The 20910-nt window shown below is 41.4% G+C and overlaps 1 protein-coding gene across 2 annotated transcripts in view; it reads right to left on the bottom strand.

Annotated features, from left to right (window-relative positions):
* Positions 1–248: 248 nt before the first annotated feature.
* snx19b (sorting nexin 19b) overlaps positions 249–20910 on the bottom strand; it is a 222788-nt gene continuing 202126 nt past the window's right edge. For both annotated transcript variants that reach the window (XM_072486614.1, XM_072486613.1), the window contains 3 exons: positions 17648–17735; positions 2416–2540; positions 249–1703 (listed from right to left, as the gene is read on the bottom strand). In XM_072486614.1, the coding sequence (XP_072342715.1) occupies positions 2417–2540; positions 17648–17735 (212 nt within the window). In that variant the 3' untranslated portion in view covers positions 249–1703; position 2416. The remainder of the gene's footprint in view (positions 1704–2415; positions 2541–17647; positions 17736–20910) is intronic.

Below are 20910 nucleotides of genomic sequence, written 5' to 3'. Positions count from 1 at the left end.
TCCGACAGCTACTTAATACTCAAAACAGAATATCATTTCCAAGGGCTGTTCTATTTCTGAAGCAAATCGGATGCTCCTGAACAAAGAACATGATTGGATAAAACGGAATGACTAACAAAGAATGCAGACAACAGTTTAACATTATATTTGTGCTTTGATGATGTCCACCATTTCAATCTTTGCCCGGAAGAGAAAACAGTTTTATTTGTTGGGCTACAAAGGCTACTTTTAAAATAAAAGGCGGAATCTGAAGAGCAATCCTCTTTACTTAACGCGCCCTTCTTCCAACTTCACGTTTTACTTTCCAACTTTCACTTACTTTTAAATAACTAAATAATTAAACACAACAGTTTTTACAGTACAGTAGAAAGACAAAACAACAAAGAAAAAAAGGGACAGGGAAAGATCAACTAGTTTATCTAGCCTGATCTACCCAGATATGGAATATATTTAATTAGTTTTGGTGCAATCAGAAAACTGTAACACATCTTTATAAATTACATATTGTAGCTGATAACCCTCATCCAAACTATTATTATGACCAACAATACAAAATCCTTTAATATTTTAGAAGCTACATCATGAACAATATCAAACACACAACTAAGTGGCAAAACAATAAATTTTGTACTTCAGCCTCTATATTTAACCATGAAATGTGCAAAATGTTCATGTGGTTCAACAAGACAGAAAACAAAATATGTAGCAATTAAATAGACTTCTGTAAATAAAGCTCTCATTCCAACCATCTCGCAAAGAAAATGAATTGGAACGTAATTTTGGTACCTTCTATTACATCTAAGGCCATATTATGGCAAATTAATCACCAAAACACACCGCTCTCAGGCACCATGTAATGAGGATGGAGTGCAGCTTTTGTTTTTCAGTTCCTTAAGCTGCTACCTTTCCATTGGGATTACTTTGCTTTAAAGTGCAGTGGATGCTGCGCTCAGCAGTGTAAATTAAGTTTCCACCACACATTTTGTAGAATTCTCAGGCAAGCAGAATTCCAAGGAATTTCCTCACCTCGACACTCAAAAAAAAGTGCTAAGCAATAGGCTCACATTGTACATTGTGCTAATCAGTGTTTGTATCTCTATTTCAGGAATGTTTGAATAAATATTGGTTAATTATTGCAATTGTGGAGATTGGCCTTGTCAGCACAACAGTAATAAAAGCAGCTAAGTTATTAACGTGGATGAACTGTTGCATGGAATGGTCGAGAAGTTTGCTGTTGAAACTTATGTCAAAGGTTTTAAAGCATCAAGTGAATCCAGAACCTTTCAAAACTCACCTTGTGAAGAAGTGCTGCTTTCCATTTTACTGCAATACTAAACACTCTAATCATTTTGATTTGCTTTGTACATCTGCAAAAGCATCTCCACCTCAGACAGCCAGTGCAGTTTCCAACAACAGATTCTGGTCATATCTGATGAACAAAGTTCAAAGCAGTGCAGGATGATGCCTGAACATGCATTACACACTTTCAATAAATAGCCTATTATTATATGCTGTCATTTTACGGTGTCTCTGAAGTTGAAATGTAAAAAATCCAGGCTTGGTGTTTTCCTTGGTGCACATTGTAGCGCAAAAAGGTCCTGTTCAGACTTTGTTTCATCTGATCTCTGGTACTGATGTCCAAATGATGCTTTTGTGACAAATCTCCTTTGTATTCAGTCACTGCATGGCAATTGGCTCTTACCCTGTTTGAGAGACAAGTTTATAGGTGAATTTGTTCAAGTCTTTTTCCACTATATTTTTTAAAAATTAAAAAATTTAGAGTACCCAATTCATTTTTTCCAACTAAGGGGCAATTTAGCATGGCCAATCCACGTAGCCTGCACATCTTTGGGTTGTGGTGGTGAAACCCACGCAAAAACCGTGAGAATGTGCAAATTCCACACAGACAGTGACCCAGAGCCGGGACCAACCTGGGACCTCGGCGCCGTGAGGTTGCAGAGCTAACCCACTGCACCACCTGCTGCCTTTTTTTCAACTATTAACAGATAAATGAAATCCTGCAATCCAAAGAAAAGCCCATATATCTTCAGAACTTAGTAGTCTTTAAGCAGAAGATGTGCTACCTGGGGAAAGTTTGAATAAAAGAAGGAAGGACGGATGGTGGATGGAATTTATTACACAATGGGAAAAGTTTGGGATTACAAGACAGGCCTCCCTTCGTCAAGCAGCTACTGCCACGTTCAGTGACATGACAGATAAACAGAATCATTAGATGTTCTTTTTGACTGGTATGACCACAACAAATTTGGAAGTGGTGTAGTCAGCTAGCATGGATGCATTCTTATGCAGGAGAACTGAAGCCTGTCTTCGACTGTCAATAGGCGTGTATTCCCGGGAGGATCCGATGGAACAACCTCACAACGCCACAAAGAATACCAATGAGAGGACATTTACCTCAGATCAGTATTTTCTCAGAACTGCCAGAAGCACAGGCAAGCAAAGACTTTTGGAATTCCTCACTGGAAGCTTCTGGAATCAGGAACTCCAGCAGTAGATCCCAGATGCAGTAAATCAGATGCCTGCAAGAGAAAGAAATTGCACGGTCATATAGTTACTACAGTAGAACAAGATTGGAAAGGAAGACAGATACTCTCACAGACGTTTTAAGAGTACATTTTATGATTTAGTGTGGTCAACACAGAGCTTCAGGTAATGGGCACTCAGGTGTGGAAGACAGCTGCCCAATTCCCAACCCACGTGACTCCACGCTCATTAAAATGGTTGGGTTATCAGGTGGGCTAGAAATCTTGCAAACTCGGCCTTATCTCCAGATATCTGACAAGCATGAAGGTTAGCACCAGAGATTCTTTGCCCCTCCATAGCGTGCATCATTGAAGTCCTCTCAAATCACTCATTAATTTATGGAACAACTCATAAAAATAAAAGCTATTCAGAATTGATAATAGAAAAGTGTTGTAAAATGGAAATAGGATGGAAAATAGGAACAGGATTTTGCTTTTCAGCCCTCCATTCAGTTCTGCCAGCATTCAATTATTCCATGGCTGACGCATACCTTAACTCAAATTATCCACCTCAGCGCTATGTCGCTTGATACTCTTACCTATGTATTTGCACTAGTCTTTGTATGAAGGCTGCATTCTGATTTCACCAAATGAATTGACATTCTAATTTTTATTTTTTTTTAAATATTTTTTATTCTCCTCCTTTTTCACATTTTCTCCCAAATTTACACCCAACAATAAACAACAATCAGTAACGAATGTGATGTCACTCGCCATATCAATAATAACAATCCCATCCTCCCACCAAACCCCAGACATTGGCCTGCATGTTAACATAAACAAATGACAAAAAGGAATCAGGAATCACCCATAGTCACCATTAACACATAGTCCTTCTCCCCCCAACCCCCCAAATGTTCGGTGTGATCCAATTCTCGAAAGTGCATAATGAACAACGCCCATGAATTGTAGAACCCCTCCATCCTTCCCCTCAGTTCAAATTTGACCTTTCCAAGCGTTTAAGAATTCCAGCAGGTCCCCCCGCCACACCAGGGCACAGGGTGGAGAGGTTGATCTCCACCCTAACAGGATCCACCTTCGGTCAATAAACGAGGCGAAGGCTACAGCATCTACCTCCGCGTTCGTTTCCAATCCCGGCTGGACCGACACCCCAAATATGGCCTCCCGAGTGCCAGGGTCCAGTTTATCTATTCTAATTTTAAGATTATGTCCTCTTGTTCTGGATTGTCCTTCCAGAGTAAGCAGTTTCTCTGTAACTGTGTTGCAAATTCATTTTATCATTTTAAACACTTCGCTTTGATCGTTTCGCAATCTTTTATACTCAAGCGAATGTGGTTGACTTTTAAATGCCTTCTGAAATGACCCTGCCACTGAATTGTATTCAACCGTTATGAAAACACAAAAAGGAATGACGGACCACCCTGCATCGACCTAGGCACCAGAAACAGCAACAGCAATTCCAGCCCTGTCGACCCGGCAAAGGCCTCCTTACTGACATCTGGGTTTGGGTTCAATTCCAACCTTGGGTGACTGTCTGTGTGGAGTTTGCATGTTCGCCCCGTGTCTGTGTGGGTTTCCTCCGGGTCCTTCGGTTTCCTCCCACAGCCCAAAGATGGGCAAGGTTAGGTGGATTGGCCATACTAAATTGTGCCTTAGTGTCCAAAGGTTAGGTAGGGTTATGGGTTACAGGGTTAAAGTGGGGGAATGGGCCTAGGTAGGGTGTTCTTTCAGAGGGTCAGTGCAGACTTGATGGGCTGAATGGTCTCCTTCTGCAATGAAACTTTCTATGAAAAGGAACATACAGCTCTTAATCCATCTTAAAATTAGCAGGGCATACAGTAATCTTTGCTTCAAAAACAATTTTAGCTCCTGGTGTAGCCTCTTCAGACTCTGGCTGAATACTTAAAAATAGCTGATTCAACTACGTTGCTTCAGCCTCTTCCTCGTCTTCAGACAAGACTGCTCTGCTTTAAAATATATATATATATTTTAAACTATCTACTGGAAAAATTGTGTATTCAGAGTAAGACAGATCAGAATTCAGCTCCTCTCTCTCTCAAAGCTTATCCAAACTCACTGTCTCCCAGTAATGACCTCATCTCCCCAAGCTGAAAAACAAATTATCTCTGTAGTCTGCAAAAACACATTAACTCCCAGGCACCTTCCCAGCCAATCCACATTCCTCTGGTCAGTTTCACTTGCTGTTTCCTAAAAGCAAAATAAAATACTTTTTAAAACCATGACCATTGCAGCCAAACACACTACACCCCCAGGATTTTAACTCTTAACTTTCCCAATATTTAGAAGCCAATATTCCTAAAATCCTCTAATTGTCAAATGGAAGTGGAGATGTTCACAAATAACAATGTTCAGCACCATTCGCGACTCCCCAGATAATGAAGCAGTCCTGTCCAAATGCAGCAAGACCTGGACAGGCTTGGGGTGACAAGTGGCAAGTTACATTCACGCCACACAAGTACGAGGCAATGACTATATAATGGTTAGATCCTCTCCTGCAAGAGAGGATCTAACCATTGCCCCTTAACATTCAATGGCATTACCATCGCGGAATCCCTCACAATCAATATCCTATCCTGGGGGGGTTACCATTGATCAGAAACTGAACTGGACTCGCCATATTAATACTGTGGCTACCAGAACAGGTCCAAGGCTAGGAATCATATGGCGAGTAACCCACCACCTGGCCACCTCGCAAAACCTGTCCATCATCTACAAGGCACAAGTCACGAGTGTAATGGAATACTCTCCACTTGCCTGGATGAGTGCAGCTCCAGCAACACTCAAGAAGCTTGATACCATTCAGGACAAAGCAGCCCGCTTGATTGCTCCCTCTTCAACAGACATTCAATCCCTCTATCACTGATGAACAGTGGTAGCCATGTGTACCATCTATGAGATGCTCTGCAGTAACTCACCAAGGTTCCTTAGACAGCACCTTGCAAACCCACATCAACGACCATCTAGAAGGACAAGAGCAGCAGATACCTGGGGACCCCACCGCATGGGAGGTTCCCCTCCAAGCCACTCACCACCCCGCCTTGGAAACATATTGCTGTTCCATTATTGTTCCTGGGTCATAACGGAACTCCCTCACTAACAGCACTGTGGGTGTACCTACACCTCAGGGACTGCCCCTTAATTGGAGAAAAAATAATTGGGTACTCTAAATTTATATTAAAGAAAATAGCACCCCAATCTCTCCTCTCACTGAGTTCCAGCGAGTGGAGCTCTTAGTGCAAGGAACGGCTGCACGTTCTGCGCTGAAGCCCGCGATCAACCCGAATGGGCGTTAGATAGCAAGGTGTTCTCGGCGCTCCGAGCGCTGGGAAACATCCAGCTAATCAGGCGTGCGCTACAGGACTTTGTCCCTGTTCGAGTAGATCACACCCAGTGTGTTAGGGCATGTAAATTACTCTTTAACTGAAACTCTAGAAGACGCTTTCTAAAAAAGCCTGAGAACTTAGGGGAGTTAAATCACCCCTTGGTACGATTGGATACCAATGCTATAGTAAGCAGCAGTCATCAGGGGTAGCAAATTTGGCAATTAAGGTGACTTATATTAAAAGCAAAGTTCTTCAAAGATGTGTCTCTCAATTGGTTAATGAAACTCAAGTGCTTTCTTTGAAAATGAAGGATGGTGTTTTGACACTGAAAAAAAGTTTGAGAGATCATCTTTATAGAGATGGTCGAGAGGTTCCCGGCCGTGATTGAAAACTGGCCATCATGTTTCCGGAATCTCGATCTGGAGGGCAGATGGCTCAAATTCGATTGGAGCACATTTAATCCTGTCTTTAAAGCCTGTGATTGGGGTGGCCTTCCAAGCTCTGGTTCTGTGTGGTCCTGTGCCAGGTGTCGACTCAGAGGGTTGGGCTTTCCCCCACTGCGGGAGCATAGGTTGTTGACGGCCTGGGCTCGGTCTATCAGCAGGCTGGAAGCATTGTGTTCCAATCATTGAAATCCTTAGAGGATCCTGAAAGATGCTCTCCGTTATAGCTCCTGCTTTATTTTTGATGTCTACTTTCTTCGTGCACCAGTGGAAAGATCATTTATCCTGGTGTCTATTTCAGGATAGACGGCGGGCTCTGACGGCTCCCCCATTCTGGTGAGGGTTTCCCCCTTCTCTCTCTGACTGGGACTAGGCTATTTTTCTCCTGAATCTTGGATCTTGACCTTTTTGGCTGCCTTTTGCCCTATGGGTGCGGTGCCGGTTCTGTTTTGTCCTTGGCCCTGGGAATTGGAGTTGTGGGGGTTCGATTCCGTAGAATCCTGACAGTGCAGAAGGAGGCCAATTGGCCCATCGAGTCTGCATGACCCTCTGAAAGAGCACTCTACCTAGACCCACTTCCCGCCCTATCCCCTTAACACCGAGCATTGATCTTGACCTAACCTGCATATCTTTGATCCCGAAGGGGCAATTTAGCATTTCCAATCCATCTGGTTCTTTTTCTTGGTCTCTTTTTACTTTCTCTGTGGGAGACCATGGATTGTTAACATGGGTTTGGTTGTGCCACCTCCTCTCCTTGAATTTGTCCTTATCGCTTGCCATCTCAAAAGGTAGTATGGCTGCCTGTTCCGGCCTGGGTTTGGAGAAGAGTTCAAATTGCTCCATAAGAGTTAGTCGAGTTCCCCTAGTGTTGGAGTTCCCGGGTATTGTTTTTAAGCTATGGGTGTGATGTAGGTCTAAATTGTTGTCTGTATCTCATTCAGGTGCAGACGGGTCATGCATCCGTGGGGGGGAGCCTGTTAGGGACTTTGTCCCTGAATCATCCAGGCTTGTTGTTCCTAATGCTGTAATGATTGTTATTTTGTATTGTACCTGTTATAAATTGTCACCTGCAGCTTTCATTTTACGATTTTGTGTAAAACTTGAAAAACTCCAATAAACAGATGTTTTAAAAAAGGGAGCCCAGCAAATCACACCCATATGTTCTGGGCGTGCCCAGCGCTGGAGGAATTTTGGAAGGGCGTAGCGAGGACGGGGGCTCGCAATATTTGGGGTGGCAGAGGAGCCGGGAGTGCAGGAGGCGAAAGAGGCCGGAATTCTGGCCTTTGCGTCCCTGGTAGCCCGGCGAAGGATTCTCCTTCAGTGGAAAGATGCCAGGCCCCCAAGCTTGGAATCCTGGATCAGCGATATGGCAGGGTTCATTAAATTGGAGGGTGAAATTCACCTTGAGAGGGTCAGTACAAGGGTTCTTTAGATGGCGGCAACCGTTCTTAGACTTTCTGGCAGAACGATAGACATTGGTCAATGGCAGCAGCAGCTCGGGGGGGGGGGGGGGGGGGGGGGTTACTTTATTTTTGTTTATGTTATTTACACTGGAGGGTCTGAGGGGGTGTATACACCTGTTGTGTTAAGTCGGGGTGTTAATGTTAATTTATTATTTATGTACAGGGGGGAGGGGTTTGGGGGGTTGCTTTTTTAGATTGTGTTTTGTGCTTAACCCTGTTGGGTTCTTTTTTCTGTCTCATTTTGTTATTGATATTTTATGAAAACCTTTAATAAAAAAATTTTTTTTTTTTTTAAACTTAGACAGTGAGGTTGTGTAACTTCTGGAACATTGTTAACTATGAGCATGATCAGAACAGCTATCCAATGCTGTTAACTTGTCAACTATTCAATAATCTATTCACCCCACCGAGTTATATCTCCGATTCCAATCGTATAAACAGGAAATCCGTTAATGCTGAACTATCAAGACATAGCTGAACTGCCATTGCAATTTCTGTTATTCATTATGTCATTCAATCATATCGGCTATAAAATTGAATATAGCATGTCCTAGTTTAAATGATAATTCTGATGATACTATCAATAAAGATTTGTGGGGGCAGCACGGTGGCACAATGGGTTAGTTAGCCCTGCGGCCTCACGGCGCCAAGGTCCCAGGTTCGTCCCGGCTCTGGGTCACTGCCCGTGTGGAGTTTGCGCATTCTCCGCGTGTTTGCGTGGGTTTCGCTCCCACAACCCAAAGATGTGCAGGCTAGGTGGATTGGCCACGCTAAATTGCCCCTTAATTGGAAAAAGTTAATTGGGTACACTACATTTTTTTTTTAAATAAAGATTTGTGAGTACATTAATTTATTAATTGGCTTCTTTGATGATTTAACAATAAATAATTCAGCAGTAGCGTGTGCATATCCTAAATGGAGTATGTAATCTAACAACTAATATAATGCAAGTTGGTTGATGTAAGATTGTTTGGTGGGCCGAAGTTAGGCATCATTCTGATTAAACCCCTGACGATTCCTTGAGTACTTAAGAGTGAAGGGGTTAAAGATTTCCCTTGTTTCCTTAATAAATAAATCTTGTATGGATACAGTCCTAGTATTTTCCATAAATGCTTTTTTCTAAATCTCAAATTCTGAAATGCAATTTCTAAATCTCAAATTCTGAAATACAATTCTACCTCCAATCTGGTATAAACCAAATTCTCTCATTTACATTCAGAATTTTTGTACAAGAGCAATAAGTTAAATGGAACTGAATGTGAGCAGATAGTGTCAGGGTATGGATTGATGAAAAAAGTACTGGCGAACATCAAACGCAATCTGAAGTATAATATACAAGCCTTCTAGTGTCTGTTCTTTCTGCTGAATTATCACCCTCCAGCTAACTGTCATCAAAATCTCATACTGGTCCGTTGAAACTAAATTTAGACTGGCTCTGTATAATCTAAACTAGAAGCTACTAATCTCACCCTCCAATTCCTAAAGGGTTACTCAGACAACTAGCCAAAGTTAATTAATACCCATTAGAGCTTGAGCTATCTACTCCCCCTCCCCCTTCCTCTTGAGTTTTTATTCTTGGAGTAATGTGGAGATTCATGTCAGAAAGACACATTAACTTGATGTGAATCTTCTGCTTCAACAACTTTTTAATTTTCAAATAACTAGCATCTTGGAGTGCAAATGTTTACAAAACTGCAACTGCCAATATACAACCCCAATCTTCAGCCAATAAATCTGTCTCTCTTGGAGTTGGCATAGTAAGAAGTCTTACAACACTAGCTTTCAGAGCACACCTGAGACTAACCTGATGAAGGAGCTGCTCTCCGAAAGTTAGTGATTTGAAACAAACCTGTTGGCCTTTAACCTGGTGTTGTAAGACTTCGTACTGTGCCCACCCCAGTCCAACACCGGCATCTTCACATCATCTCTTGGGAGTTGTTTAATTTAACACAGATTATTTTAGATTGTGTTAAGTTTATCAATATTTGCAAGAGTATTTCAGAACTTCTGTTATTCCATTGGAACCACTTGTGATAATCAAAGGTTACGTAAATTCAGATAGAAAAATTAAGAAAAATGAAATGCTTAATTCAGATACTACAGAATACTGCTACCAGCTTTCCTGGTTTACACAACCTGCAACTGTAAGAGTATGCAAGCGCTCTGTTCTTATGCCACCACCAATGCTGCCAGTAAGTTGACCTTAAAACAGGGCATAACAATAGCCTAAACATAATTCCTCCCTCTTCACAACAAATCTGGTGTATTTTAGGACCTTCGGCACATCAGCCAGGAAATTCAAACTGCAGGCTTAACAGAAGTCATGTGGATTAAAGCTCTCTTATTTAAATTCTTCGCTTCAGCAGCAACCTATATTGTTGAAGCTCTAAAATGAATGTATTGGTTTGGAGCCTGTGGGCAATTTGCTGATATGTGTGCAAAAGGTATGTTTCCAAAAACTAAGGAAGAACATGCACATGTCTGCCAAACTGAACTGCAGCTTCAATAAAACTCAATTTACATTTTGTACTTATCAACATGAATAAAAAGATTTGCCATGTCTGTGTGTTTCAAGATTTATTTTCAATCTTAGAGATATAAGTCTCTGCAAAGGTGTACTTTTCTAGTTTTTTTAGTGAGTGTCAGCATTAAACTGCCAGGGTTCACTGCAAAGTTCCTCTTCTTTTCCTTAACAAGTTGTAGCCCCAAGTACAAGAGGACGATCCAATTATTGTTCTGGTGTGACAGTCATAAGATGTTCTTTTAATCTGACAACTAACATGAAACTAAGATTGCACTGCAGAATAGTGTATAAGAGTTTGGTGAAGACTCTCTCAACTCTTTACACTTGAGATTCTCAGTGAAAGAGGACAGTTTGATCCAATCGCTCTGGGATGGAGACAAAGATAATACGCGGAGGTAAAAAAACTGTATCCCAACCCACTACAAAAGTGAAATACATGTTAATTTACTAGAATTTGAAGAGTAAAGTTCCTCAGGCATTGAGCTGAATTTCATAAAATCTAGCGATTTTAATAGACACCTGTGAAATTAATCTGTCTTTCAAGTCTCTGAAGAAAATAAAATATAATCAGGATTTATTCTGGATGTGGTGCACAAATGCTACCGCAGTCCTCAAAGGTTTAGAAACAAAACATAGATTTGTCCCATATGGTACAGTTAGGTTGAAGAGAGAGGTGTGCGTGAAATCTTGACAGTTCTTGGAATACAACTGAGTTTCAGCTTCAGTCCAAATAAAAACTGTTTTAAGTATTTTTGATTAAAATGCAATACAGTGAAATACTGAAGACTTGAATATCATGCCAAGTGCTTGCCGTAAATGACGTCCAACTCTCAGATTTAATTGGTATTTGGATTTCTTTCCAAGAGTGGTGGATGCTATCAAAAAATTTTAAAATGACTTTATATATGAGCAGCCACTCAAGAAGCCATGTTAATAATGTGGAGAAACAAGATGAAAATAATTGAAAAACAAATAAACTGAATGGATGCCAGTGTGTTAAAATCAGTTTGCGCGAAGGTAAATTGTATCGATAGATTTTTCTAATTCTAGTGTATGTAAATACCAGGTTGCCCTGGTATCAATATTTAAGTTCAAGACATCTTATGCTATGGAAATATATAACTTGCCATTGCTTTCCATCTCCGCCAGGCTAGAGATTCCTCTTACAGAGGAGGAATGAGTGCAGCCGCCCACATCATGCCCATATTTTGGTAGCTGGTTTAAAAAGGTTAATTGGGAAGAGATGTAGAAATAAATTCTTCTATAGTGAATGGTGTTGGGAACATGCGAGAACAAAACAAAAACAGACCAGGAAATATTTAATAGGAACAGTGTCAAATAAGGTTCGCTGGGTCACTGTCTGTGCGGAGTCTGCACGTTCTCCCCATGTCTGCGTGGGTTTCCACCGGGTGCTTCGGTTTCCTCCCACAGTCCAAAGACGTGCAGGTTAGGTGGATTGGCCATGATAAAATTGCCCTTAGTGACCAAAATGGTTAGGAGGGGTTATTGGGTTATGGGGATAGGGTGGAAGTGAGGGCTTAAGTGGGTCGGTGCAGACTCCTTCGAATGGCCTCCTTCTGCATTGTATGTTCTATGTTCTAATGTGCTGAGACAACAAATGTCCTGTTGTTATGTATTAATGATTATTTAGCATTTTGATAGATGTGTTGAAAATGGATCTATGAGGGGTTGAGTCTCTAACCTATAGTTTTCCTTGTGAGACATTAAGAAAAAAAGTTCAATGGGTTATAAATCTGAACAGGCTTTCATCACTCACACTGAACAAAATAACTTCCCTTCAGTGGTAAAATTATTATGGACAGTTTATACTGTTACCCTTTATTTATGTATGGGAGGAAGGAGGAGAAATACAATGAGGTAGAGGGACATCAGGTGAACTAATACGAGGTTACTGCTCTGAAGGCAGTTTCAATTTTGCAGCAGTAGCCACTTTAATTTTGAAATCTAGTTTACAATGAAAATTATTAGTGTTAAATGTTAATACACGAGTGTTTCTCACTGACAATCTGAAACTTAGATTTAAGCTTTAAAAAAACTGAATGGCCACACTGTTTTATAATTTAAGACTTGCAAGGGCAAAGCTGAAAGAATTGTTAAAAACACTAGAATTGAGCCTTGACTTTTGAATCAGCTTGCTCGTCACCATTCTGTACTCCCACTCAGGTCACGTCAACGTTGAAGGTTACAACATAACCCTCTGAAGGTTTTCTTTGGTTTGAATAACTTGCTGTGAAGAGGGCTGAGACTGAAAAATGTGTACGGTAGAGGAAGAAATAGCCAGTGTTCACATTAAGATCCCAAGGTACTTAGCACGGTTTTTCCTCTGAGCCAGATGATTGTGGATACCTTTTGTCTGTCAAGCAAACATGCTCTTATGCTGATATGCTACTTGGGTTTAGGAGGTCCGTACCCTGCTCTCTATAAAAATCTATATTCAAGTCTTAATTGGACATATTTAGCAAATAATAAATAAATCAAAGCTATTTTATTTCTTGCTCAAGATAATATAGTTTGGTTGCACATAAAGGGGGAATAGGGGAAACTGAAGCATGGTTAACATACAAAATGCTACAACCTGAATTGGCAGAATAGTATGGATTAGGTCTATTTTCCTATTGATTTTTCCTATTAAAAAGTATTATTCCTGCTTCAAGAGCCAATCAAAGACGACCACTATCTACAGCAATGTAATCTCATTTGTGGTCATTTTGGTGTTGATAATTGCAACTTAGCAGATGACTGGAGCGAGAAAATGTGTTTATTTACTGAACATTTATGTTCTAACCAAATTTTCCAAAAATATAAAATGTACGCACATGTAATTCTTTTCCAATAAAAAGTTAAACGCCACTTCAGGAATTTTAGCACGTATGAGACTTAAAAAAAGATTTAAGAAACAAGTTATTTGCACAACAGCTTTCAAAGGTTAAGCTAGAAAACAAGGCTTTCACTCTTTTTCCCTGTTCCGTGAAACTACTCCTATCCTGCGGATAGTACCAACTGTTAGCCAAAAATACTGTTTAAAAAAAACTAAAATGCAACTTTATATGGTGTGACAGGGATTGGCAAAGCAGACTATGCTGTTAACAAACATTTAGTTCAACTTATATCAAAGCCTAGCTTCATACAATTTGAAGCTGACTGGATCCTAATCACAGGCCAGACTGGGTTTCCTCAGGACTTCTTTTTGTAAATATATTAGGAGAGGTCCTGGTCTCAATTTTCATAACTATTGGGCAGGCCCAGTCCTCTATCTCCTAACATCTAAATTTTTCTTCATGAAGCTTTTGCCTGTTTTGGCTGCCTACACTGTGGCTGATGCAAAAATCACAGAGGTGGGTTTCAAATGACAAGAAGTCAATTTTTGTGGTGCTGCCTCAATCACACCAGAAATCAGGGCAGCAGAGAGATTAAAATTGAGCCCATTTTCTCTTGCTTTATTAAAATTATCAGCTATAAATTCTACATAAATGTGACTGAATCTTTCCTACTATGTAAAATTAGTCTTGTGCATTCTTTAAGAGTCCTGCCTGGTGATTCCCTTATTTCCCCTTTCTTTATTTTTGCCATTATCCTTTTTGATCCATGGATGCTTATTGGGCATGTATTTTAAGTCAAACAGCAGAGAGAAAATGAGGAATTCAAGAAGCTACAACATAGTATATGGTGCTGCTAGCTTTGGACAGCAAGGCCCAAGCTCTGAGACTCTGATTCGATTGATTGGCTGGTGGCCAATGAGCTGGCCAAAAGACCAGATTCTGCCCGGTAACAGGTGGTGATTGGATCCTGCCCGAGTGGGATGATTTCCAGAGACCTAAGGAAAGCAGAGTTGAGACCTGGACACAGAGAAAGGACCTGCTTCCTCTCTTCTCTCTCCAGAAATGCTTTGAGTTGATGCATTTCTGAACCTACAGAGAACCTGATTGTATCTACAGTGAAAACCTCTAACTGAAGCCTAGATTGAGAAAAGATGCATAGCTGTACACAGAATCTGCATGAATCTACTGCGAAAACCTCGAACTGAATGCCTGGATTGAAGCAAAGGTGCTAGAAGCAACCATCTGAAACAAAGACTCTCATCTTTTGACTTTCATCTTTATTATTTTCACCCCTCTCACCCCCTCAGTGTTTGTCTGCCTTGTGTGCGAGTGTAGAGGGTGGGGACAAATTAAAGTGGGGGATCAGGAATTAGATAATAGTTAACCAGTTGTATTTGATGCATATTTCATTATAGCTCCTGTTATCGTTACAACACCCTGGGCTAGTGCACGGTTAATTCCAGCCCCAATTGACCTGAAGTCGCAACACAATTGAATTAACCAATCATTCTTATGAAAAATACTCAACGTCTTTGGCTCTTGGCTGCCCAATAATTACAGTCGGGCATTTTTCTAAAAATTATTGGATATTCAATTGTGTTGCGACTCTGGGTCAAGTGCATCTGAAATTGACCGTGCACTAGGCCAGGGTGTCGTAACTATTGTTTAAAGGATTGAAAATTGTTAGGTGAGGTGAGGAAAGTTGGCAAGTATTCTGTGGTTCTCTGCCCCTTTGTATTTTGTCAAGAATTTAACTGCAAGTATTAGTTCACATATTCTATAGACCAGGAGCCAGACCGTACAACGTCTTATTCACTGCACTTTAAAATAGTCCTCCACTCTAAAATATAAAGAAACACCTATAAAAACAAGATGCTTTATATTTGGTATGCAGGATCAAGAAAAAAATTGCCAATCTTATAAGATAGAAACACTTAAGACTACAATCCCCCTCCCCCCAACCTAACATCGACCCTATACTGATTATCTGACACGGAGGAGCTCTATAAATATAAATATTAAAAAAATTGTATGTCAGAGAAGTGTTCCATATACTTACTTGTGCAATAATCAACATCTTTAAAACCGGTTAATTTGAAACCCTATTATGATACACTAAATTTCATAAAACTGGGGTTAACTGTGTTACATGGAAAGCTAACTTTCAAATTTGCATTGTTTCTGACAGCATTGTTTCTGACAGCTTCATTTGTTTTTGAGTTAATTGTAAATCTAAAAATGGGTAGCAGATGAAGGAATGTGAATCGTAGGGGTGGAGCACTTATGAGTGTTGGATCGGTTACAGCAAAACAAAAATGACCAAAGTGTAACTTTGTATTTTGACTTCTACTTAAATGTGGGTGGCTTGTGGAAAATGATAAAGTAAACCATCTAAGTGTTCTCTGCAGAGTAACCTTATCCAGTGGCAGTTCCTCGCTGCTGTTTGGTACTGTATGAAATACCCTCGAGGACCTCTCGGCTCAAAGAATTATTTCTACTGCTAGAAAAGCAAACTTCCTGCCTGGACATGATCCTCTTCCTTTCTTTCCCTGATGGTTGTAGAGCTCTAAAATTTATTGAACCACTTTCACAGTATTGAAAAATGGATATTCTTAAAACCACAAGGTTCAGGAAGTGAAAGATCTATATAACACAGCAGTTTATTTTTATTGCAGTGTTTTTTTAGTTTTGGTCGGTAAAGTCTAAAAATACATCTGACTCTTATTTTTTAATGCCTTCAATAAATTGATATCTTTTGAAAACTTGGTTAGTATTACACCGTTTTGAGAATGTGACAGCAATTCAGCAATGTTTGACTTTGGCTTAAACACTGATGCCTAAATTTACACAGCTGTTTTTCACACTTCTCACAATACTCTATAGGTACTGTCCTTTAAACCAGGGTTTTTGGATGAGAAGTCAGATTGAGGCATTGCCTACACGATTCTCAAACATTTCCCTGATGTCTCCATCAATCTATTGCCAGCAACACTGAAACTGATTTACTCAACAGGGGCGAAATTCTCCGGAAACGGAGCGATGTCCGCCGACTGGCGCCCAAAACGGTGCAAACCAGATGGGCATTGCGCCGCCCCAAAGGTGCGTAATGCTCCGCATCTTTGGGGGCCGAGCCCCAACCTTAAGGGGCTAGGTCGGCGCCGGACGAATTTCCGCCCCGCCAGCTGGCGGAAAAGTCCTTTGGTGCCCCGCCAGCTGGCGCGGAAATGACATCTCCGGGCGGCGCATGCGCGGGAGCGTCAGCGGCCGCTGACGGCATTCCCGCGCATGCGCAGTGGAGGGAGTCTCTTCTGCCTCCGCCATGGTGGAGACCGTGGCGGAGGCAGAAGGGAATGAGTGCCCCCACGGCACAGGCCCGCCCGCGGATCGGTGGGCCCCGATCGCGGGTCAGGCCACCATGGGGGCACCCCCCCGGGGCCAGACCGCCCCGCGCCCCCCCCAGGACCCCGGAGCCCGCCCGCGCCGCCTTGTCCCGCTGGTAAGGTAGGTGGTTTAATCTACGCCAACGGGACAGGCATTTTAGCGGCACGACTTCGGCCCATCCGGGCCGGAGAATCGCGCGGGGGGGCCCGCCAACCGGCGCGGCGCGATTCACACCAGCCCCCAGCGATTCTCCGACCCGGCGGGGGGTCGGAGAATCTCGCCCCAGTTATCTCATTGCTGTTTTGTGGATTTGCGAACTGTGTGGATTCTATGTTTGCCTAACCTTGGCAACAATAATTCTGTGGCCAGAAAGTGCCATGAGAAGTCTTGCCAACCAAACAATGCATTTTTGTAAATGTAGTCCCTTGAACAAAGAAAAAGCAGTGAAAATTTGCCCAGACTGTCTGGCCCATGCTGCAATATTGTGGACTGTAGACAGGTTCTCAAGGCCCTGTGTGGCTTGTGGCTGCCTAGCACAGCCATCTGAAGCAGCCTCAGTGAAAGCTCAGCAGCCTTCCACCTCACAATTTCTAGCCATGGAGGACGCACTTCATCAGAGCACTTCAATAGGTTAAAAACCAAATGCACACAAACAATACCAGCAGTTGCCAAGTGTGATTCTTATTTATTTCTGCTAAATAATAGGCATGGATGGAACTGAGTAGTTGAGTACCCTTTTCCTTGTATAATAACATTGTAAATTCATTCAAAGGGAACTTATTTGGATCAGTTTTTCTCCCAAGGTTATGGAGATTGACTGTAATATTACAAATCATGTCAATCCAAGTGAGCATTTCATTCTAAATGGATTTTTGAAAAAAATCTTTCATGGGATGGGAGTGCCATTGGCACGGCAGCATTTATTGACCGTCCCTGACTGCTCTTGAAAAGGTGAAGGTGAGCCACCTTCTTAAACCACTACAGTCCATTTGATTTAGATACACCCAACGTGCTGTTAGGGAGTTCCAGTTTTTTGACCGAGCAACAGTGAAGGAACAGTGATATTGTTCCAAAACAGGATGGTGCATGTTGACACATATTCATGGTAAATTGAACACTACAAAGGCAGAATCCTATATTGTACCAACCTGTTTATCATAGGATCTTGAAGGGATTCCAGCACTAGCTGCCATGTTTTCTTATAACCCTCCTCACCAAGGATTTCAGGAACCAGAGCTGTCAAAACATAATAGGAAAGAGTTATAATCAAAAAACCTGTAATTGGGCCTTAATTAGGTTACTTCTGTTCCGAAGAAAACATCTAGTAAAATGTTGGTGATATTTCAATGAAAGATTCTTCACAGTTGAGCTTCATGGTCCAAGGCCTTCATACGCATAAACCTTCTGAATTTAATGCTTATAAATCTTCTCTTCCTGTGCTCAGAAAGTTTCGTACAAACAAAACGATTTTCAAAAATTGATAGATCCACCAATGCTTTCCATAAAATTTTGAAAACGCTGTGATCAGCAATCTGGAGAACAATCCGCATTTACGGATAAGTTTTCACCTGTGCTAAGAGGGTAACCCAGCCTTGGATTGAATTCATGTCTAGCATCAATAATTCATGATTTGAGCCAAGTACAAGGGCATTTCAGCCATCTAAATCTTTCCCAACGCTCATTACCAAAGCTCTGCATATGTACGTGATCAAATTGTCTTTCTAAATAGGAGCAGAGACAAATGTTGGTACTCACCTACTCTATCCAATAGGATACAACAATTATGAAGCAAATGGGACAATTACAATGAGCTCACTACTTCAAAAAGCTGAATAAAACAATACTAGACATGCTGAGCTTTTACTCAAAAGCATTACCTTCTTTCTCTGCTATTATGCTCATCTTGCTGTTCTAAAGGTGAGTAAAATGCCTCAGGAAGGAATGACTCCCCAGAGGGTAACCAAAGTGGCTATTCTACTCAAATGACTTTGAACCGTAAGTAAGACAACTGTGAGGCCATTAAAGAGGAGTCTGATTAGGCTCTCAAGCTTCCAGCAGGGCTCCAAATAAAATCTTTGTTCTCGGTAAATGTATGTAATTCATATTGATAACTGGATCAGGAGATTTGGGTAGGAGCTGTCACCAGGAAAGGATGACAAGATGCAGTTGAATGATGACCCTGCTGCAGCTTCACACTTCAACTGCCCAACATATCAGATTCATTCCTACTCACCAATTGTCCTTCCACTGCGATTCCAAGTACTTGTTAAAAAAAGACACAAGAATGGAGATGAAATACGATAGTTACTAATTTCCCAAGGAATCAAATGTTTTCCAAGGCCACTTACAACAGCGATTTCCAAGTGGCTTGAAGGAGAATTTATGGGTGGTGGTGATGCTCCCATTCAGTTGCTGGCCTGTCCTTCTAGGTGATAGAGGTCATGGGCTCAGAAGGTGGTATCTAAAGAGCATTAGTGAGTTGCTACAGTGGATCCTGTATATGGTAAACACTGCTGCAACTGTGTGTCAGTGGTGGAAGGCTTAGATAGTGATGGATGGCTTAGTAGATAGTGGGCAGGCTTTGGGGAGTCAGGAGGTGAGTTACTTCCAACAGAATTGGCAACCGCTGATTTGCTTTTGTAGCCACGTTATTTTATTGTTATGGGCCAGGGTTTACAGAATCCCAAAGTGTATCATGGAGTTCACCTGACCCACAACTTTTAATAGATTGTGGTATGGGGAGCACACGGCTCACTCTACAGGTATGGTATAGCAGAAAATGGACCAGTAGTTTTTTTTATAATAAAACAATGTTTATTCTATGAACTCAAGTTAACCTTTTTAAAACAAAGAGTGAATATCTTAGCAACCAGTAAATCAAATACACCCCCAAAGAATACAACATAAGTAATGTGTATGCTGTCCTTTTAACATCCAAAAGGCCTAACAAACCTTCAAACAGGAGCACATTAGATTTATATTGAATACTGAGACCTTTTTACAATTCTGAGTTCACCCAAATGATCCATAGATAGTCTTTTGATGGCAGAGATCAACAGCAGCACAGCTCACTTCTAACTTCAGATTCAGCTCACTGAAAAACACACACACCCAAGCTTTCTTAAACTGAAACTAAAAAGCAGAAGTGGAGCTCAGCTCCACCCATACTCTGACATCACTCCAGTAACATGAGCAGCTCTATTTCTTAAAGGTACATTTCTTAAACACCCATTTCTTAAAGGGTACTCTCACGTGACAATATAGCGGGCCCAGTTAGGTTTCTGGTCACGATAACTCCCAGGATGTTGATGGTGGGTGATTTAGCAATGATAATCTATTGACTGTTAAGAGGGTGGTGGTTAGATTCTCTCTTGTTGGAGGTGGTCATTGCCCGGCACTTGTGTGGCACAAGTGTTACTTGCCACTTATCAGCCCAAGCCCGAATGCTGCACCCCCCCCCTCCCCTCCCCCCTCCCGCCTTGGTGCCCTGGGCTGTCACTCTCATCACACCTCTTGAATTCAGCTCTTTTGTCCATGTTTAGACCAAGGCTGTAATGAGGTCAGGAGCCAATTGTTTGTCAGTTAAGTACTGGAATTAAAAAAGTGATTGTTGCTGCTTTAAAAATTATTCTGACATATAAAACAGACCATCAGTGACTATAGCGTTGGATTAGCACCTCGTGAGAAAATTGTGAAAGATCGTGGGTGGGATTCTCCGCCCCGCCAGTCCCGTTTTCCGGCGCAGCGGGTCCCCGTTGGCAGTGGGATTCTCCATTCCCGCAGCCAGCCAATGGAGTTTCCCATTGTGGCTACCCCATGACATCGGGAAATGCTGTAATCTATGGTAAACATTCTATATATACAGTAATCAGGATTTTAATTTTACAATACTCAGCGTTCCTAATGCTGATCTTTGTTTTAGAGTCAGCAAATATATACTTTTCAGCTGGATTTCATGCAAACACTGGCCGGCAAAAAAATCAGCTTCAAAATCACGCGTCAAAGGACAAGGGGAGTATCAATTCAAAGCATTTCTCTATTTAGAATGCTATGCTCTTATGCTGCAACTGTCATGGTTTGGAACACCATAAATTATAGGGTGTAATATTTATTCAGGTCTCAATGACGGTAATTTTCACTATAATTTGTCAGATGAAACACTGCCATTTCTAGCCCATGAAAACGTTAATTGTTCTGTTTAGTAAAAGAGCAAATTACAAAGAACCTTCAAAAACAATGTCAGTCATAAAATAACAGTTCATCAGGAGGAGGAAAAAATACATAGTTCTTAGTCACACCGTTGTATTGAGCAGTATTTCTAGATATCTGTTGCTGGAATCATCTCGCAAATCACACTATTATTGAGAAAAGACAGCAGTCGATACACAATAACACAATTCGGCATTTTCTA

This window comes from Scyliorhinus torazame, chromosome 21 (genome assembly GCF_047496885.1).
Source record: "Scyliorhinus torazame isolate Kashiwa2021f chromosome 21, sScyTor2.1, whole genome shotgun sequence".
Taxonomy (NCBI): Eukaryota; Metazoa; Chordata; class Chondrichthyes; order Carcharhiniformes; family Scyliorhinidae; genus Scyliorhinus; species Scyliorhinus torazame.
The sequence above is the reverse complement of the archived record's forward strand: the minus strand, read 5'-3'. Positions and strand labels throughout refer to the sequence as shown.